The 18,924-nt window shown below is 32.7% G+C and overlaps 1 protein-coding gene across 1 annotated transcript in view; it reads left to right on the top strand.

Annotated features, from left to right (window-relative positions):
• LOC115441199 (allatotropin-like) overlaps positions 1-18,924 on the top strand; it is a 41,977-nt gene that overhangs the window by 16,830 nt on the left and 6,223 nt on the right. Inside the window, exons 2-6 of the mRNA XM_037438920.1 lie at positions 13,440-13,622; positions 15,511-15,630; positions 16,485-16,583; positions 16,888-16,989; positions 17,921-18,005. Of these exons, the coding sequence (XP_037294817.1) occupies positions 13,442-13,622; positions 15,511-15,630; positions 16,485-16,583; positions 16,888-16,989; positions 17,921-18,005 (587 nt within the window). The 5' untranslated portion in view covers positions 13,440-13,441. The remainder of the gene's footprint in view (positions 1-13,439; positions 13,623-15,510; positions 15,631-16,484; positions 16,584-16,887; positions 16,990-17,920; positions 18,006-18,924) is intronic.

Here is an 18,924-nt window from a genome sequence, read left to right as displayed (position 1 = left end):
CATATTTTAGGCCGATAAAGGATCGTGTTAATAACCCAGTCTCACCTTTGAGTAGGACTTTAAGTAGATATTTAGGTATTGATATATAGTAAACAAAACTTGAGCTGTCAATCAACGGCCTGTTATCAGCTAAGTCTGGGCTGAAATAAACGAAATTAACTGTCAAAATCCATTACATTCTAGGACTTAAAATGTCATTTGAGATTATGTTCATACCTGTTTATTAAATACCATCGATCCTAAGATGCTGACTTTAATTTGACAGCGTCTCAGCTGATATCGCTCTACAGAGCGAACCTGAGTTGAATCTATTAACACGGTCTTAAGTTAAGGTTTTCTAATGTGAATTGTGTAAAAATCGCATGTCACAGGTATTTTAGATAAGTAATGTGGGGTAAATTTGAGAAATACTTCCCTCCAGATACGATAGCAATATTCTCAAAATAGCATTCATTTATCGAGATTGTACCCATGTCACTTTAAGATTACTTTTCCGCCATTTGTTATAGCGGCCATATTGTATAGTCAGTGGCCTAAGATATCGTATTTTTGGTTTTCTTTAAATTTATACTAAATGTATGAACCACGTAGGTATTTACATGAATTATAATTATAGTTCCAGTGTTAGATTATATAAATGATTTCTAATAATTGTAATTTTTATTTCTAACCTCATAATAAAAATTATTAAAATTGTGTGCAAATAATGCTGTGTGTTCGCTATCACTTATGAAGTAGTTTAATAACCGTCTAATTATACCATCACATACCCTTTAATTTCAACACAAATTCGAGTTACTGAACCGTATATATTGATAACAGATATTGATCCTTAATAAATAATGGAAATGTCATTTGGTTTGATAAACTTCGCGCCTACGTTAATCTATAATATAGTCAAAATAGAGCAAGTATTCATGAAACAGCATCAATTATTTGCAATAAATATAGATTGTAAATGAATTATTTATCACAGTTCTAGTTTAGATCTTCAATTTTGCTTTACCGTCGGCAATTATAACTGAATTTAATAATGGGTATATGTAATAGATATAAGATAATATTGTTAGTTATTACTAGTTATCGTACACGCATTTGTAATTAACTAAATGTTATGGTAACGACAAAACACTCGTGACTAGCATGCTGCAGTCTCATTAGGGGATTAAAAAATATTAAAATTATATTAATGTTTAATCGTTCGTTGTAAATTACTAGACAGGGACTTCTCTTTTCTGCGTTTTTTGTCTAGCTTGAAAGGCAAATTTGGTTAACGGGTTAAGAAAAAATAGATTTGACATCTATATCACTATCTCTATAGGTCGTCATGCAACTAGAATAACTACAATTCATCAATGGTATAAAAATAGGACCTGGGGCGTCAGATCCTTCATAAATGACGTTCGTAAACTTAATTTCTTTTTATTGAAATAATATATTAACCCCAGTTCGCACTAGGCCTGCGTGGTGAACTAAGATTTTAAACCCTCTCAATGACTTATTTACTGCTGACTACATCCATCAGGAATTCCAAATTTCTTTAATTCACATCAGTTTTCAATAAACAATCTCTATCTCAATCTTCAATCCGATTCCGACAAAGAACCAATCAAAGTAACTCATTTGTAAATATGTCAAAAATACTTTGTTCTGAATGGTCCATTTTGACACAGATCGAAAAAAGCGATTGGGATCGTTTATTCTAAATGGCGGTTAAATGTTTTATTATTTTTTATTTTTATGTTAATATCGATTAACTTATATCATAAACGCACCCAATTTCGAGGCGCGGTTATATTTCGGCGGTCATGTCATTATCCTTCGTTTACACATATTTCCTTGGGGACTTTTCGCTTCTCTGTTCCACTCGTATAGTTTAAGCACTTCGCATTATTACTTTGTCTTAAACTAATTGTTTAATGTGGTTTACGCTAGGAAACAGGACATAGTGTTGTATTTTGAATGTCTCTCTGCGAATTTGTTTTAATGTAAAGTTGCCGGAGATTGGAATTTGTTCCCTATTTGACATTAGACTCAAACCTATCACATAATGTGATGGAACTTAATTGACGTAGTATGAATGCGCATATCTCTGTAATTTACTTGTCGTAGGTAAATACTGTGGTAATAATTTAACTTACCCGGGACCGCTTTCGGCATCCCGCCATGAATGTGTTAGAGTATGGTAGTTATGTTCGCAATTTTAAGAGACTTTTTAGCTCAAAGAAATTGGATTTAAATTTGTATAAAGAACATTTAATATATATTTTTTTATTTTGATTCCTCTCGATAGTATGTTAATGATATAAGGTAATGAAACTACTAATGGCACATTTAAAATTAAAATATTTATAAATTCCTTTCATGATAAATTATAAAGAAAAACTTATAAATCGAAACATAACAATAAAACGAATTATGTTTTTGCATTATAGCACTAAAAGAAAACTAGATTACAGCAAAATTAGATAGCAAAGCTATCTTCGTTCCCACTATCTTAAAATTTACGCCGCAATATAATTACTATAAAAGTAACATAGATATAGGTTATTAAAAAGTTTTTGATTACTTCTTAAGGCAATGATAACAATTTCCTTAAAAAGATTTTAAACCTACTTAAACTAACTGACATTCTAGTTAGCCAAATTAATTCCGACACAACTTCGTAGCTAAATATTATTTTGACAGAAATTAATCTTACATCGAAATGTAGTCACCCTACTAGTTGTGTTGCTTTACGGTTGAACTCTAACTTTATGAGTTAACTTCGCACTGCCACTTTATCTGAAAAGGAACTCCACTATTATTTATTCTAATTAAGTTGGGTGCAGGTGCAACGAAGGCTCGTAGAAATACTTGTAGTGCTTAGTAATTAGTTTAAAAACTTGCAAATTGTGTATTAGAATAGGGTGTTTACATTATGCAGGATTTTAATTATGAATAATGTGGAAAACATATTTTGCCTACTTCAAGTTAGGCGCCCTTTTGTAATAGTATTTTATATTTACGAGCTGCGGTCTTTCGCTGCTTTAAGGGATAAACCTTAGAAACTAAAGCATTTATTTACTGGATAAATATTTGGATGTTACTAGCGACTAATGTATTAACATCTCTAAAACAATTCAGAGGAAATAAGACACACTTAAACTATCTTAAATTTAAATAACAATAAGAGTTTTTTCCGAGAGAAATTCACACTAGCTAATGCTAATTTCCAACTACACGTTTTCTTTAATTTTATGCTAAATATGTTTAGTAATTCCTTACACCTATCTCTTAACGTTAGGTTAACTTAACTGTAAAACTTCTTAGAAAATCTATTGGCACAGGAAATTTAATATGCAAATTTTAAAACATGGTGACTTCATCAAATCTAAAGGCTTGATAGGTTTACGTGAGCAAAATTATCATAAGAGATTTAAAAATGGCAAGCAGAATTATTGCACCCATACTAGTGATTATAAACGGCGATAGGGAAAAAAACGACGTCCTACTAATATTATAAATGCGAAAGTTTGTGAAGATGGATGTATGTTTATTCCTCATTCACGAAAAAACTACTGAACGGATTTGGTTGAAACTTTACAGAGTAATATTGGTTATATATCAGAATAACACATAGGCTACAATTAATAAGGATTTTTTGTAATTTGGTCATAATGTAGGTGTACACATCAAGAAAGTCGGAAAAAAATATATCCCGGAAAACTCCTTCACGCGGGCGAAGCCGCGAACAAAAGCTAGTAAGAAATAAAACTGTAAATTGGATTACGAGTTCTGCATCAGCTTTGAAATGAACACAATTTTAATACGCAAATTATTATTTTTACATATTTTTTATGCGCTTCATACATATTTCTATGAAAATAAAATTAAATATAATATGTACCTTAAATAATATAAAGCGGCAAAAGTAATAAAATAACATGACACATAAAATGATAAAAATACAACCGAAATATAGTACCCCTTTTCATATTCCCGTCATAAATAGATAATCTCAAACATGTCCCTCCGTGATCGAATTGTCCATGCTTATTACATAAACTTATCGTTTAAATTTGCACAGACGACAGAAGACGACATTCAATAAGATTTGAACGCAATAATCCGTCATAACGCGGTTAGAGAATTTGACCCTCGGCATACGATATTCAATTGAAGTGGACGTGTCCTGGAGCGATGTAATAATATTTTCTTAACATTTTATTCCTTCGCAAAATAGATTTGGATCTTAAAAGTAAAACCTTTGAATGGGGTACTTGTGTTATCCCTTGTTCCTTTTCGATAATAAAATGGATATACGAGCTAGTCGAAGACAGACAAATGGTAACGGCCGATGTTTTATGCACATGCAGTTCGGATTATGACATTTTATGAACGGATATTACATTTTTATGGCGAGATTTATGATCGTTATTTCTAGTAGTAGTTGGGTTAATTATGATTGTGTTAAGTGTGAATTTCTTTCATGGTATAAGTTATAAACGAGTGTTTAGTTAATAGAGATTTCCGGACACCCCATCGTCTTATTCTGCCTTACTTTTAAGGCTGTATCCGAGTCTGTAGCCAAGATTTGCTGGTGGTAGGATATATTTTAAATCCGCCCTGATAGCGACCACCGTAAACAAGGCGTTAAAATCCGCCATAGTGGCCCATGTAAGTGTACCCCGTACTGGAATTAGCCTGTGTATATTCGGTTCTAACTGACCGACATAATTGTGTCGACTGTCGAGGGGTAATCATCTCTCGTCAATCGACATTCTATTGGACCCCACTCCACATAACAGGTGACTGACTGGTGGAGAGACTTAGTCGTGTTCGTATAAAAAAAAAGATTTCTACAATCGTTAACGCTAATATAAAACAAAAAGAATGCATGAGAATGAAATATCGGATAAAGTCTGTCGATAGGATTTGTAACATTAAATAATTTATAATTTATAAGGAGAACTTAGCTATGATCTCAGGTGCTTCTTTACCGTCTTATGCCATAAAAAATGGCTTCGTCCATAATCTATTTGCTATCAATTAAATCAATGTAAATAGAGTTTTGTATGGTTTAATAATTTAAAATATTCATTTTGAAATATTAATTCATCAAAATTGGGAATGCAAAAAAGCTACTTTCTTACACGTTTAAATTGATTGGCTTATTAATTTAAAATATTAATGTAGAAATGTAATATTCTCACACGTTTGAATGATTATTTGCTCCATATTAAGTAATAATATTGTACCTTTCGTCCTTACTACTTTACTTCTAGGTAAAGCTTGGCTGTATCTAATAGTACCCAATTTCAGAACTAAAACCTTCATGATTAATTGAGATTACGTTTTGATATAAACATGGTTTGTAATGTTAATTAGATTTACGAAAACAACACAGTCTTAGCTACAAACCTAACTAATCTGTTATTTTGTAATCTGTTCTAGTCTAGTGGTTACGGGTTTATGAATTGAGCGGTTCTACGTTCGATTTTCCTTTTTCGATTCGGCTAAATAGTAATTTGTTGCTGGTATTTCGATGGGAAATAATGGATAAAATATTTATGTGGTTATTAACTTGTTATGATAAAAGCGTTGTTTTACGTTAATTTACTAAACAATTTTCACGTGTGTACCTAATTTTGTTTATTGAATTTTTATCATAAAATATACGAAAAACTCAGGTGTTAGGGTACATAACAAGGTTGAGGAAGGTTCGTAAAGAGCCCACTGAAATATTCAATGGTTAATAACAAGCCATCAACGTTGGGTTTGGGCGTCCTTACATACTTTATGTAACATATCATATACCATGGTTAGCCGGATATCTAGAGACAGGTACTTCCCATCTGTTTTTTAGAAAAAAAATATTTATACATTTAGTTAAATGCTATATGAAGTTAGTATTATACAGGATCATTTTGACATTGCGGTACTAAATGAAACCATATACTTATCTTCTTAGAAATAATACTTTACCACAAGTTACTTGAGTCGTAGAGGTAAAATGAAAAGTGTAAGTTAACAAAGTAAATATTAATAAAAAGCAATTTTATTTTACGCGAATTAATGCCAGATTATGTTCTTCAACTAGTTTCTTTAGTATAACGTTTAATCTCTAGAACTATGAATTGGATTCAGGGAAATCTTTCACATATCAACCCGCATTACCCTTAAATATGTATATTTTTGTACCAAACCTATTATATTCATCCAGGGGCGGATTTTAAAGCAAATGCAATTGCGAGCAAAATCTAGTAATAAAGTGATAACTTCCAAAATTTGTTTGACTTACTTTATATCCCAAGTACATCCCTGTTAATGCCATAATTTAACTGTTAAATTATTTAACAGAAATAGAATCTTATTTCATATTAAGATTCAGGACGTATAGAGAATAAGGGCTGTGTTTCAAACTTGACCTAACGAAAGTTTCCCCTCTTGTAACAATAGCGGCTTTTTAATATTAATAAGCCTGCACAGATCGATGTGAAATGGCTATTTAAGTTTTGGATTCCAGACTCTTACTGCGGTGAGATATATGACGTCAGAAGAAGCAAATGAAAACATTAACTATGAACTTTATATTTAGACTAAAAACCTTTTAAGTTTAGAACAATTAGATTTATTAATAGGAACCTTTGTATATAAAACTTTTTAAAAATAAAACCATTAGCTTTGTGGAGAACGTATCGACATCCTTATTCGCTAAGGGTGTAAACAGAAAGGTCACGCTGGCATTTTCAACGTAAGATTTACAGTAGCATTGCCGTGTCTGACACCAATACTTCATTAGTCTGTGGACAGTTTGTTATACTGCTTTGAGCTGTCAAAGGTTTTGATTTTCCAATCACCTTTACACGGGACAAAGGAATTTCAATGCGGACATCGGGGATTTGTTAAGTAAATAGAGTTCAGTTTACTGTGCCGTGATTCACTGACGCCACGAGAAATCATTACAGACAACTTGGTAAAAATATTATTTATTAATTCAAACTAATCAGGGTCTACAAATGAACAAGAAACTTGAATAAATTTGTCTTTCAATTAATTTCTATATCTTAGTAGTTGTAATAAAATAATTCTTACTTCAAATTCTTTTACTAATAGAAGCAAAATGTTTTTAATTCTTGTTTATAATGCTCTCATGTCATCCACAAGTTACGTCTTAAATATAATCCGAAGCGGACAGAAATGTAATCTCGCTAAGGACCCGCTGACTACTCGGAATGAAAAGGCGCGATCCACAAAATATTTTTTAGCAAAAGTACAATAATGTCTGTCAAAAACAATAAAGCTATTAGGATGATAAATTCTTATAAAAATCAACGAAAAATATTATTTTACCTTTTATTATTCCCAGTTACTGTTTCAAATGTTACCTTTATTAAATAATTCATTTTGTTTGAGACCTTTTTCTCTTTGGAGTTTAATGAGGTTTTAACGAGTTTTTATAAGTGGTTTAAAGCGGAACCGACAGTCAACATATCGTACCTTTAGAATTACAATGATGTAAATGCCAGAAAACATTAAATTGATTGACTTACATTAATTTGTATTAACTCAAGTCGATATTGCATTGGATAGTTTGTCACTTTTCAAATGTTGTGTATTATAAAGTCAATTTAATGGTTTTTTGCACTTGCATCGTTGTTATTTTGAAGGTGCGATTTATAAGTTAAATGAACTCTACTTATTTTTGTATTCACGTCTTAAAATAAGAAATTCTATCTTTTATCGATACTATATACATTTCAAAACACCACCTCATTAAACATTAAATCTGGAACATTCCACTAACTAAATTGCCATATACAGGGTGTTACCAAACTGTTGACATACCATAAGCACCGTAATTACGAACGGATTGCCATAAACATACCGTATTTAGACCGGACCCGCTGTTCGTTGTCAATATTGGGGATGTTCACCCTATCTTGTCAAAAACAGCATTGTGTTGAGTGGGCGGACGTAAATATAATACGTGGAACTAGTTCAAATTTCACACGCGTTATTACTATTAGGAGTGCTTCAATCTACATAATGGTTTCTATATACTGGGCCGTAGGGTCTATCTAATGGGATATTTAATGGACTCTCAAATCTGTACTAGAGCCCGGTTTTACTAGTCTATAAACATTGTGGTGTTTCATATTCCAATTTACTTTTTAATGTACGCTATAATTCAAGTTTGAATTCGTTATGATAAATAAAAAAAGCGGTGAAGGTAGTACATTATTGTTTTTCAAGAGACCTATAAATCGTTTTCTTTTTTACTGTTTTGTATATTTCAGGTAGGAATAAACGCAAAGTCTTTAGTTTTGAAATTGTCTTTTTTTATTTTTATCATTAACTACATTTTGCTCGCGATTCCGCCCGCGTCAAAAAGTTTTTCTTGGATAACACTCCCGCTTTATATTTTTCCGGGATAAAATGGAACTTATATTTTAAGTTACACCGCATCATATCAGTGAAAAGTGCATTGAATTCCATGTAGTAGCTTTCGCGTGAAGCGTATAAAAACATACAGACAGATAAAAATTCTAAATACTGTTGTTTTGGCTTCTGTTGCTATAATTAAGATCCCTCTTTAAGATTTACCTTAATATTTATAATGTACAGACATCGGCCATTTTACTATTGAACAAAAGCAATCCACTTTAAAATAAGTAATTTAACACCAAATAAATACCATCAAAACCATTACAAACAGGATATCCACAACCATTTCAAATAATTAAATATTTCAATAATTAATTTCTGAAGCCGTTTAGTTACCTTAGCAGAAATTTGACGTCTTGTAACAACTCTTGAAATTATAACTTAATTTATGGTATAAATACCTGAGAAGTTATTTTAGACCCCAAAAGCATGATTCGGTTGTTTAAAATTAGAATTATTTTATCACCATTTTCAGTTTATAGCGGCAAATCATATTGACTTCGCTTGTTGAAACATGGAATTTGATTTATAGGTAAGCAAATGTTTTTTTTCTTGCTTGCCGAATTTACGTGGCCACGACGGCTGACTGAAATGTTTACCCGATCACGGCGAAATAAGGAAGGGTGGTGAATTCAATAAAATTAGGTTTTAATTCAGCTTAAATAATCTTTCCATATAAATTAAACAATTTCGACCAAGTACATGCCTTTGCTTCTCCAAAGATTTCCACATTTCGTTTGCAACTAATTTAACGAACCAATATGATCAAGGGAATTACAGGATTAGCTCTTAATGTAAAGGTTTGTAATAAAAGGTCTTGTGCCGTCTAAGACTTTGTTTTAATTAATAATGTGTTCATTCATGTCTGTTATGAGCTTTAAGAAAAAATATTTTTGACACAAACTCTGTTTGGTATTTCCTTTACGAGATTGTAAGTTGTGGACAATATTTTTACAATAATTCTTTATTTTACCTCATAGATTTAATGTAAAAAAAATCTAATCATATTTCATCCTTAAAACATAATGAATGTTGGACTATAATTTTCTTTAGTAGTAATAAATAATTTATGTGTTAATTTAGCTAAAAGAAAGATCTATGCTAAAGTAGTTTTTTTTCTTCTTTTCGCGTATCTTATTACGTATTTTTCATTAGTACTGTTTATTTATTCATACGATAAAATATGATTTTAATTTTGTTTATTATATTTGTATTTTAAATTGCCGAAGAATAATCAAATAGTATCTGGATTTACCATACTAATAAATGAAACAAAAAAAGTTTTCTTTGATAATATACAATAATTATAACTCAATAATTCTTTGATAATATATAATATTGTAAACTTCGCAAACAATAGTATAGCCTTTATTTAACTATTGTGTTAAATAAGGCTATAATACAAGCATACAAACTTCTTATGACGTAGATTTTTTAAAGGTTTTCCTCGCCCCATGGAAGCCTTGGAAGTTACTTATTAATACTTTTCGAACGTATTTCACATCTTCAATATTGAAATTTACGAAAGTGCAAAGTCCAGCTGTTAAGGGGCTGTTTATTTTAGGAATTGCTTGCGACATCAATACCTGTGGGGAAATGTTTAGTAGACATATATTTTGACTTAGGTGTTTAAATTCCTTTGATAGGGTTAATATATGTTTATTTTTATTCAATATATTTTTAACGATCTATTTAGCGTGATGACTGAAGCCTAGTCCCTCCCAGTAGTAAAGGAGGACCGCGCCCAGTAGTAGAACAGTATACAATATAGGGCTAATTATTTCAAATTATTCTAATTTTACTCTTAATTGGTGTCATTACTTAGAGATTTACACTAATGGTACTACACGCATAAAAAGGTTTTAGCCTATTACTGTCCGTAATGCTTTCATTGTGAATACAAATGACTCCATTACGACCTTTACTTTAATGTCTGCTTACAAACAACTAATCAATGATTTCTTTTAAAAATGTAAAGGCTTTACTGATACAGAATAATTGTAGAGACAATAGTAATGTAGTTATTATTAAATTCCCATTAATTTTAATTTCTACAGTGGTATAATTATATTTTGTTTTATTAACTTGCTGTTTTTTTTATGCGAGAGCGGCAATGTCACTTCATTGCTTTGATTGTAAGTGGAGTGCGGTCCAATAAAATGTCAACTGACGATAAATGAATACCCCTCAGTGGACACAATTATGCCGGCCTGTTGGAACCGGATATACACAGGCTGATCCCGGAATGTCACACATTTACATAGGCCACTATGGCGGGATTTAATGCCTTCTGTACGGTGTCCGCTATCCAGGCGGATATAAAATATATCCTACCACCAGCTAAAGTATTACCTGAATGGGCTAATGTGATTAATTTAAAGCATACTTAGCGCAATACAAGTTCAGTAATGAAATATAAATTCCAGAGTTTTCTGATCCGATTTAAGCCTTTCCATTTATTTGTCGACAAATTCTTCCTTGATGAAATTCTTTTGTTACTTTCATGCGTAAAAAGCAATAATATTAAATAAATAGACATCGATCGGGAAACAGTATTTTGTCTTATAAGAGTGACTGAAGCGTGTATTCAATAATTGCATTAATTTATATACCATCGTTTTTCTAATTATTCCATTCGATATTCGTTTAGATGGTGACAAATCTGTTGTCTCTAAGACTGTGCTGGTATAATTATACTAATTTCATAAGGTTAGTGGACTATTAATATTTCCAACTGCTCCCCATCTTTCTATGTGATTAATTTCGTTGCGAGACGAGCTTCACTGCTTGGTGTCATAATGCGTGCCACTGCTGATCCTGGCTTACAGGAGTTGTAGTGGTGGGTGTGAGGGCGGCAAAGTCTCTATTCCATTCGTGCCTTCAAAGAAACAAGAATTTCAGATTCATTAATGTAGCATAATTATAATTGCTACAATACGTTCTATGGTTATTGAAATTCTGCATGAATTTGATCTTAAACTTAGTTTGAATACGGCTCATTTTATTTACAAGAGGCCTTAATTACGAGAATGACATTGAATGAGGTTCTTGTTCTAAAGATAAACAGTTCCGTACATAGTAATGCGATTCTTAAGAAAGCTTAAGATTAGCGATGGATTAGGGCTTCGCGAAGGCATCGATTGCAGTCTCAAGTGTTGTTAAATCATCTTTAGGAATCGATAGAATTTCTTCGAAACTAGATGCATCTTACATATTATAAAACATAGTCCTTAGTCGAGTCAGTCTGAATGCGATAACTCAATCATTACGGAATGGGTTTCGTTGAGATTTGGTACGGTGACAGTTTGAGGCCCAGGGAAGGACATAGGCTACTTTTTTCTCCGAAATTAAATATGTAGCAAGACTTTTATACAGGAAAACGTATACTCGCGGGCGAAGTCGCGAGAAAGGTTAACAAATGTTACCAGGAAAAAAAAACTCTTACCATACCTATGGTGGTGAAAATTACAAGTAATTCCTGGTACTGGCAATTACAACTTAAAAATGAAAAACCAAAACGGGCGCGCCCAAAGCATTTTCACACAATTTTTTGACATAGCAAGTCAGGCTTGAAGTCAATAATTTGTGTTTTCGAAAAAATGACATAAAACACAATTATATTGCAAAAATATATGTTCGTTAACTTATTCCTACAGACTAATGCTGTAAATAATATTCCAGTTATTGTACTAAGATAATGCTGTTAAAACTAGGAAGGTAGAACAAATGATAACCTCAAAGTGTCACTATTCATAAAACTACAATGGCATTGTCGACGCTTTGGCCACTCCGCAAGAATCCGATAACTAAATTATTGGACACACTGCTTCTCTCGTATTATTTAATGGAAAAGTCCATGTTTTCACATTAGAACAAATTGTGTTATTTCCAAGAAAAGCTGTTTGAGAGCCAATTTTTCATTTATCAGATAAAAAATATCCGTGGTATACATTATAACATGACTAAATATAAAAGTAATCAAATGAAGTGTTTTATTAATGTAATTCTTATTGTTAATTTATTTGTGTTATTCTATGAATAAAATTAATTTGAAAAAAACCGGCTTGATATTGAAGATTCGTTTTGCGCAATTTCAGAACTTATTGCTTTCTCTAATAACTTCATTGCAAGTATGTTAACTACAACCACTGAAGTTTCTTCTCTTTAATAATCTTGAAAGTTGAACGCCTCTAGGTATAGATATATTTCAAAACTTTTTAATTTAGTTATGTATTGCTCTATTTTAATATCTGAGATGTTAATGGCGATATTATGAAGATATTACAATAATAATTTTGTGAATATTCCCACCATTTTCTTTCCATTTTCCAATTGACTGAGCATATTAATTATATATTTTTTTACGTAAATCACTTTGCGATGTAAGTAAATTTATATTAAGTAATTTTAGAGGAAAATTATCACAAGTATGTGTTAGCAGTTTGATGAGAAATTTAAAATATTACAATTGTTTCTTCAATCAAGATACTCCACATATAATGATTTCTTATGTTTTCGCGAATTTTAGACATTAAAATTAAACCTCCCGTGACCACGTAGGCTGCAAAGTCTTCGAAAGGTCGGGAGAAAATTAAAATATAAAAACCGCGATAATATCCGAAACATAGTTTAATTTTAATGCTCAATAAATATTATCTAATAGCGGCGATAGCCTAGTTGGGTGTGGAACGGACTGCCAAGACGAATGTCCGCAGGTTCAAATCCCAAGGGCACACACCTCTGACTTTTCTTAAATCATGTGTGTATTCCTTGTGAATTTATCGTTCGCTTTATCGGTGAAGGAAAACATTGTGAGGAAACCTGCACATCTGAGAAGTTCTCTATAGGAATTTCGAAGGTGTGGGAAGTCTACCAATTCGCACTAGGCCAGCGTGGTGGACTAAGGCCTAATACCTTTCAGTAGTAGAGGAGGCCCGTGCTCAGCAGTGGGCAAGTGTATAATACAGGGCTGATATTATTATTATTATATAAATATTATTTTGTTTCAGAAATGAATCTGACAATGCAACTGGCGGTGATCGTGGCTGTGTGCCTCTGCTTGGCGGAGGGCGCGCCCGACGTGCGGCTCACGAGGACCAAGCAACAGCGACCCACGCGCGGCTTTAAGAACGTCGAGATGATGACTGCCAGGGGCTTCGGAAAGCGCGACAGGCCCCACCCCCGTGCCGAACGTGAGTTTAAGTTTATACTTTGTTCTAAAATTTTCCAGAATTATCGATATTATTATAACTGACTGATAAAATCAATCAACGTTAATTACATACTGTTAATTGTTATAAGCGTAGATTATCGATATCTATATAAACTATTTGTAAATAAGGTCTTGATAATTTTGCGATAGGTCCCACAAATTATTTGCTTCTATTAAGTCCCTAATCCCCCAATGTAAAGGTCGGCAACGTATTCGTTTTTCTGCCAGCATAAGTGGGCGTAATCCAGCGTGGTTATACGTGACTTATCGGCTCATTTACCTTCCTTTATAATGAATACATCGCTGATTCAATATTATAAAGTTTTGGGTTAATTTTTATTTATCTAGGAAAAATGAGATTTAATTTTTCATGTTAGTAAAAATGTAAAAAAGAATGTAATAAATAAGTTAATGGCTCTCTCTTGGAATATCTTACGGGGTTACGGATTTATTTTTTACTGAAAAAACATTTATCATGTGATACATAATTTAATTGAACCTTGTAAAAGTATGCCAGCGTAATGTATGTTTTAATAAAAGATATGTTTCAATTCCTGTATAGTTTCATGTAACGTATAATCTTTATACTTAATATTTTCTACTGATTTTGTTACATAGACGCGTTTTATGAGCTAAACGAATGTTTTATTTCAGACCACGCGTGTCGTGTGGCATTAACTTGCGAAAATATATTTGATTTATTGAAATAATTCTGTGAATATACCATAATGTCAGTTTAAAATTTGTTGTGACTAACACATGATTTCATGAAATGTTTGCTAGATACGGAAATGGATATTATAAAGATTATTAAAAGAGACAATAACATTTTTAAATTTATTAATTATCATAGTATAATACATTAGTATAGATAACAAAGTGATGATTTCAAATAAAATACAACGACAATTACCGTAAATTTTGAATATTCTACAGTGCAAAAAAAAAATTAGAAAAGTTTTTGTTACTCTAAGCTATGCAATCAAAACTTTGTTCTTCTTTTGCATATCCTCAAAAGTAGGCAATCTCTAAAAACATTCATCTTGTACTGTCAACATAACCAACAACTCTAATGGGCCGCATAAAACGCGAATAAAACCGTTCCCCTTTATTGAAATTCAAATAACCCGACAATTGTTCGCGCAAGTTTGTTTTACTTTCGTCTTGTAAGTTTGATTGTTAACATTGTAATTTGATTATTTCGACATTTCTACGCATTATAACTTCGCGACGAGCATTACTCTTTGTCAAATTGAGCATCATTCGTAAAGTTGCTTAGTTCGAATTCGTGAAGATCTTCGAATTATATTTAGGAGTTATCGATGTCTCACTCGCATTTGATTGTTAGTTAATCAAAAATTTCGAAAAGGTCTTGTATTGAAGTTAAACTACTTTTCTGTGCTGTCGATTTTCCCAAGTCATATTTCGAAGGCAAAAGTAATATAAAAGAATAATTTTCGAGGCTAGAAAACATATTTATAGTATAATAAAACTATAATCATATAGTTTTATGAAAGTTAAATAATAGTATAAGTAAAATTATAGAGAGAACATGCAGACTCAAATGCCTCGAAATTCACGAAAACATGGATGAGGGCATACAAATATTATCTTTAGCATAGAACGTTCTGTGTGAAACGTAGTTCCGTAGAAGAAGCCTTCATGGTCACTGGGCTGAAGGCTGCAAAGTCTTTGAAACGTCGGGAGAAAACTAAAATATAAAAAACCGCGATAGAATCCGAAAAGTAGTTTAATTTCAATGTCTAACATTCGCGTAAACATAAGAAATCATTAAGGTCTTGTATTTTGGTACGTAAATAACAATCCCTTTAATCATTTGCGTTTATTTATGTTCATTATTCCTAAAGGCGACGTAGATCATCAGGCACCATCCGCGCGACCTAATCGCGGCACGCCTACATTTAAGAGCCCCACTGTTGGAATCGCAAGGGATTTCGGTAAAAGGGCATCGCAGTATGGCAACGAAGGTATAAGAACCCGGGATAAAGAACCCGTGACTTTAAGACGTTAATATCCGACTATGCAGTCAGCTTGTCGGTCTAATTTCTGACGAAAAACCAAATAGTAGGGAAAACATCAATTAAGTTTGAAAAGAATACTATAATTTTCTAAGTATGGATTTAGGTTTGCTACTATAAAGATAGAAGAGCAAGGAAAATTTAAATTTAAGTGTACATTTTCAGTTCATTTAAAGTGCATTGTATAGTCTTTCGAAGTTTCGTAACATCTTGACCGAGAAAACAGTTCGCTTAAGGTTTCTCGTCAGTAATTCGACCACAATATGTGACACGAAATAAAAGAGAACATCCATTTGGTACTGGTTGTCGAAGCCTTACATGGGTTGGAAGAAAGCCGTCTCGCTTTGCAACGTGTTTGTGGAGGATCGGAATCTTGTTAGTGTTCGAAATTGGTTCGTGCGTCCAGCAAAGCGTTACTTAGAGAGAACATGTGTGAAGGGTTAAGCTGGATTTAACTTTTCTATAGAAACTCATAGCCAGTTTTACCATTAACTGTTAATGTAAACGCTAAACTAAAAGCCACAGTAACTTTAACTGATACTGACACAGAAATTGGTCGTGAGACAAAGTTATTTATAAAATGAATCATAATTGCTTGAACTCCGATTGACATGTTCTCTCAAATGCAACTTTGGAATATTGAGACAATCCGAAGTATTGCATGAAATCGAAAGACCTAGCGACTGGTCTCTATCATAAAACCAAACAGACAATACAAACACAATTAATACAAACATAACCTCTATACCCAGAGACGAAAATATAAATTAATGTTGTTTTTGTGGTTTATAACATATAAACAGTTACAACGTCCCCTCGGCCATGGTTTAACCCTAAGAGCAAGTTGTTGGTTAGCACCCGTTTTGGCAAAAGAAGCGGCAATGAAGAGAACTACGACGAAGGTAAAATTGACGGAAGCCTTGTGGTGGCAGTGCTAATGCTTTAACGATTGTGTGCTATAAATGGGAAGTGAATTAAATATATTGAAATAAATAAAACTAATGAACATGCTTTTGTAAGCTGCCTTTTTGTTGACACATTTATAATTTACATTGAAACAATAATCTTAAAAATATTTTTGTTTAAAGCATTAAATAACTTATAATGTTGTATAAAACGAAATAGCGAAAAAGCAGCTTCTATTAATGAAAAGGCAAATAATGCGTTGGTAAAACAATATTTGAACATGAATTGGCATTTCGACAGAAGAAGAGATCAGGGTGACACGCGGCACATTCAAGCCCAACTCAAACATTCTTATCGCCCGGGGGTATGGGAAACGTACCCAATTGCCACAAATCGATGGAGGTATCGCCAAGATTATCTCAGTTCCAATAAAAAAAGAAAACAATACAAATTGTGACATCGTTGTTATTAGAAAAGGCTTAAAGAATATGTTTGTTCAAACGGATCGATCAAATCCTAGGGGACTGGACGTGACATATTCGAAACATAATAATGCAATAAAGCTTATTAAAACATGCAAACATTTAAACAATTACATATATACTTCACACGAATATTACCGCTTGCTTGGTATATATGCTTGTGTCGAAAAAGTGTTGGTAAAAGCAAAAAGTCTTTATTAAAACCATACAAAGAACATGCCACATTTTTATCTTACGTAGGACTGATGCGCGCTTCAATAAATGTCTCCTTAGACTCATTCCTTTTATGAATAGCAAGAGAAAAGGTAAAAGGTGTTATATCTTCGTAAACACTCGGCTATTTACTTTGTGGGCTTATGAAAAAAGTCATAGAGTCGAGTGTGCTTAACTTAGATGGGCTTTCCGTGTACACAGAGATGTCTTAAAGACTTTTGTCATAACCGCTTATAACATACGCCATTAGATAATAAATGAAAGGTAGTAATGTGTTATTACGCTTCTATACGAACGCGATGAGAGCTTGATTTGTTTGTACTTTAATGAGAAATGGTTTGCATCTGTTACGAATCCCGACTAAGTCTCGGGGGAGGAGTATTTTATCCATCGACTTTTTTAACGGCAAATTAAAAATTCAAAAATGTTAAATACGAAATAGGTTTTGTTTCAAAGAATATTAATTTTAATTCTTGCTTTAAAGTTCACAGTAATTAACTACGGTTGTAATACATTTATCTGCAGAATTTTTAACTAAACAAATTTTAAAGTAATTTCATTAATTTATTCGATGTTGTTAACATTGTCGATGATCTTTATACGCTTTTGAACTGTTCTCACGTGAATTCTTTCTGCAGTGTATGGATTGGACAACTTCTGGGAAATGCTTGAGACCTCGCCGGAGAGGGAAGTTCAGGAAGTCGACGAGAAAACACTGGAAAGGTAACAAATAAATAGATAATTAGAATAACATACTTAGTAAATAGAAGAGAACGTTCGTGCCCAACAGTGGGGTGGTATATAGCACTGGGCTGGTTATTATTATTATTATATTATTATAGTAATGATATAAGGTTAGTGAACAATTTATATTTCGAACTCCCTATCTTTCTATGTCATTAATTTCGTTGCGGGATAAAAAAAAATTGTTTTCCCTGAGGCTCGCCGAGCTTCACTGCTCGGTATCATAAAATGCGTACCACTGCTGATCCTGGCTTACAGGTGTTGTAGTGGTGGGTGTGAGGGCGGGAAAGTCTCTAATGACATAAGGTTGCTGTAGGTTATCCTTGCCAGCAAAAATTTTGTAGAATCTTTGGTATAAATTCCACAAAGCTGATCACTAAGAACTCGATAGTCATATCTATTTATTTTTAATTCTAACCCTAATCGATGACAAGCTTAAGCTCAAACATATCGAGTCAGGGGCCTTATTCTCCCGCACGTTATTTTAACAGTGCGTAACAAGCACGTAACTTAACTCATGTTTAGGACTATAGAAATTTGGCTTACAGAATACCATTCCACGCACATTTCTCGAAGATAACATGACACGGCCGCGTTACGCGTTTACACTATTATACAGAATAAGGGCCCAGTCCGTTACACAGAAAAGAGAGTTGGCAATTGCTGTTGTGAAAATTTAAATAAACGCAATTCCATTTTTTACGATTTGTTACTTTTTGTGAATAATTATTTTGAAACGTGCACTGAGGCCTTATTCTCTATCCCGCACGTTATTTTGACAGTGTGTAACAAGCACGTAACACAACGCATCATGTTTAGGACTATAGAAATTTGGCTTACAGAATACCATTCCACGCACATTTCTCAAAGATAACATGACACGGCCGCGTTACGCGTT

The sequence above is a fragment of the Manduca sexta genome, chromosome 15, assembly GCF_014839805.1.
Source record: "Manduca sexta isolate Smith_Timp_Sample1 chromosome 15, JHU_Msex_v1.0, whole genome shotgun sequence".
NCBI lineage: Eukaryota > Metazoa > Arthropoda > Insecta > Lepidoptera > Sphingidae > Manduca > Manduca sexta.
This window is presented reverse-complemented; position numbering and strand designations above follow the sequence as displayed.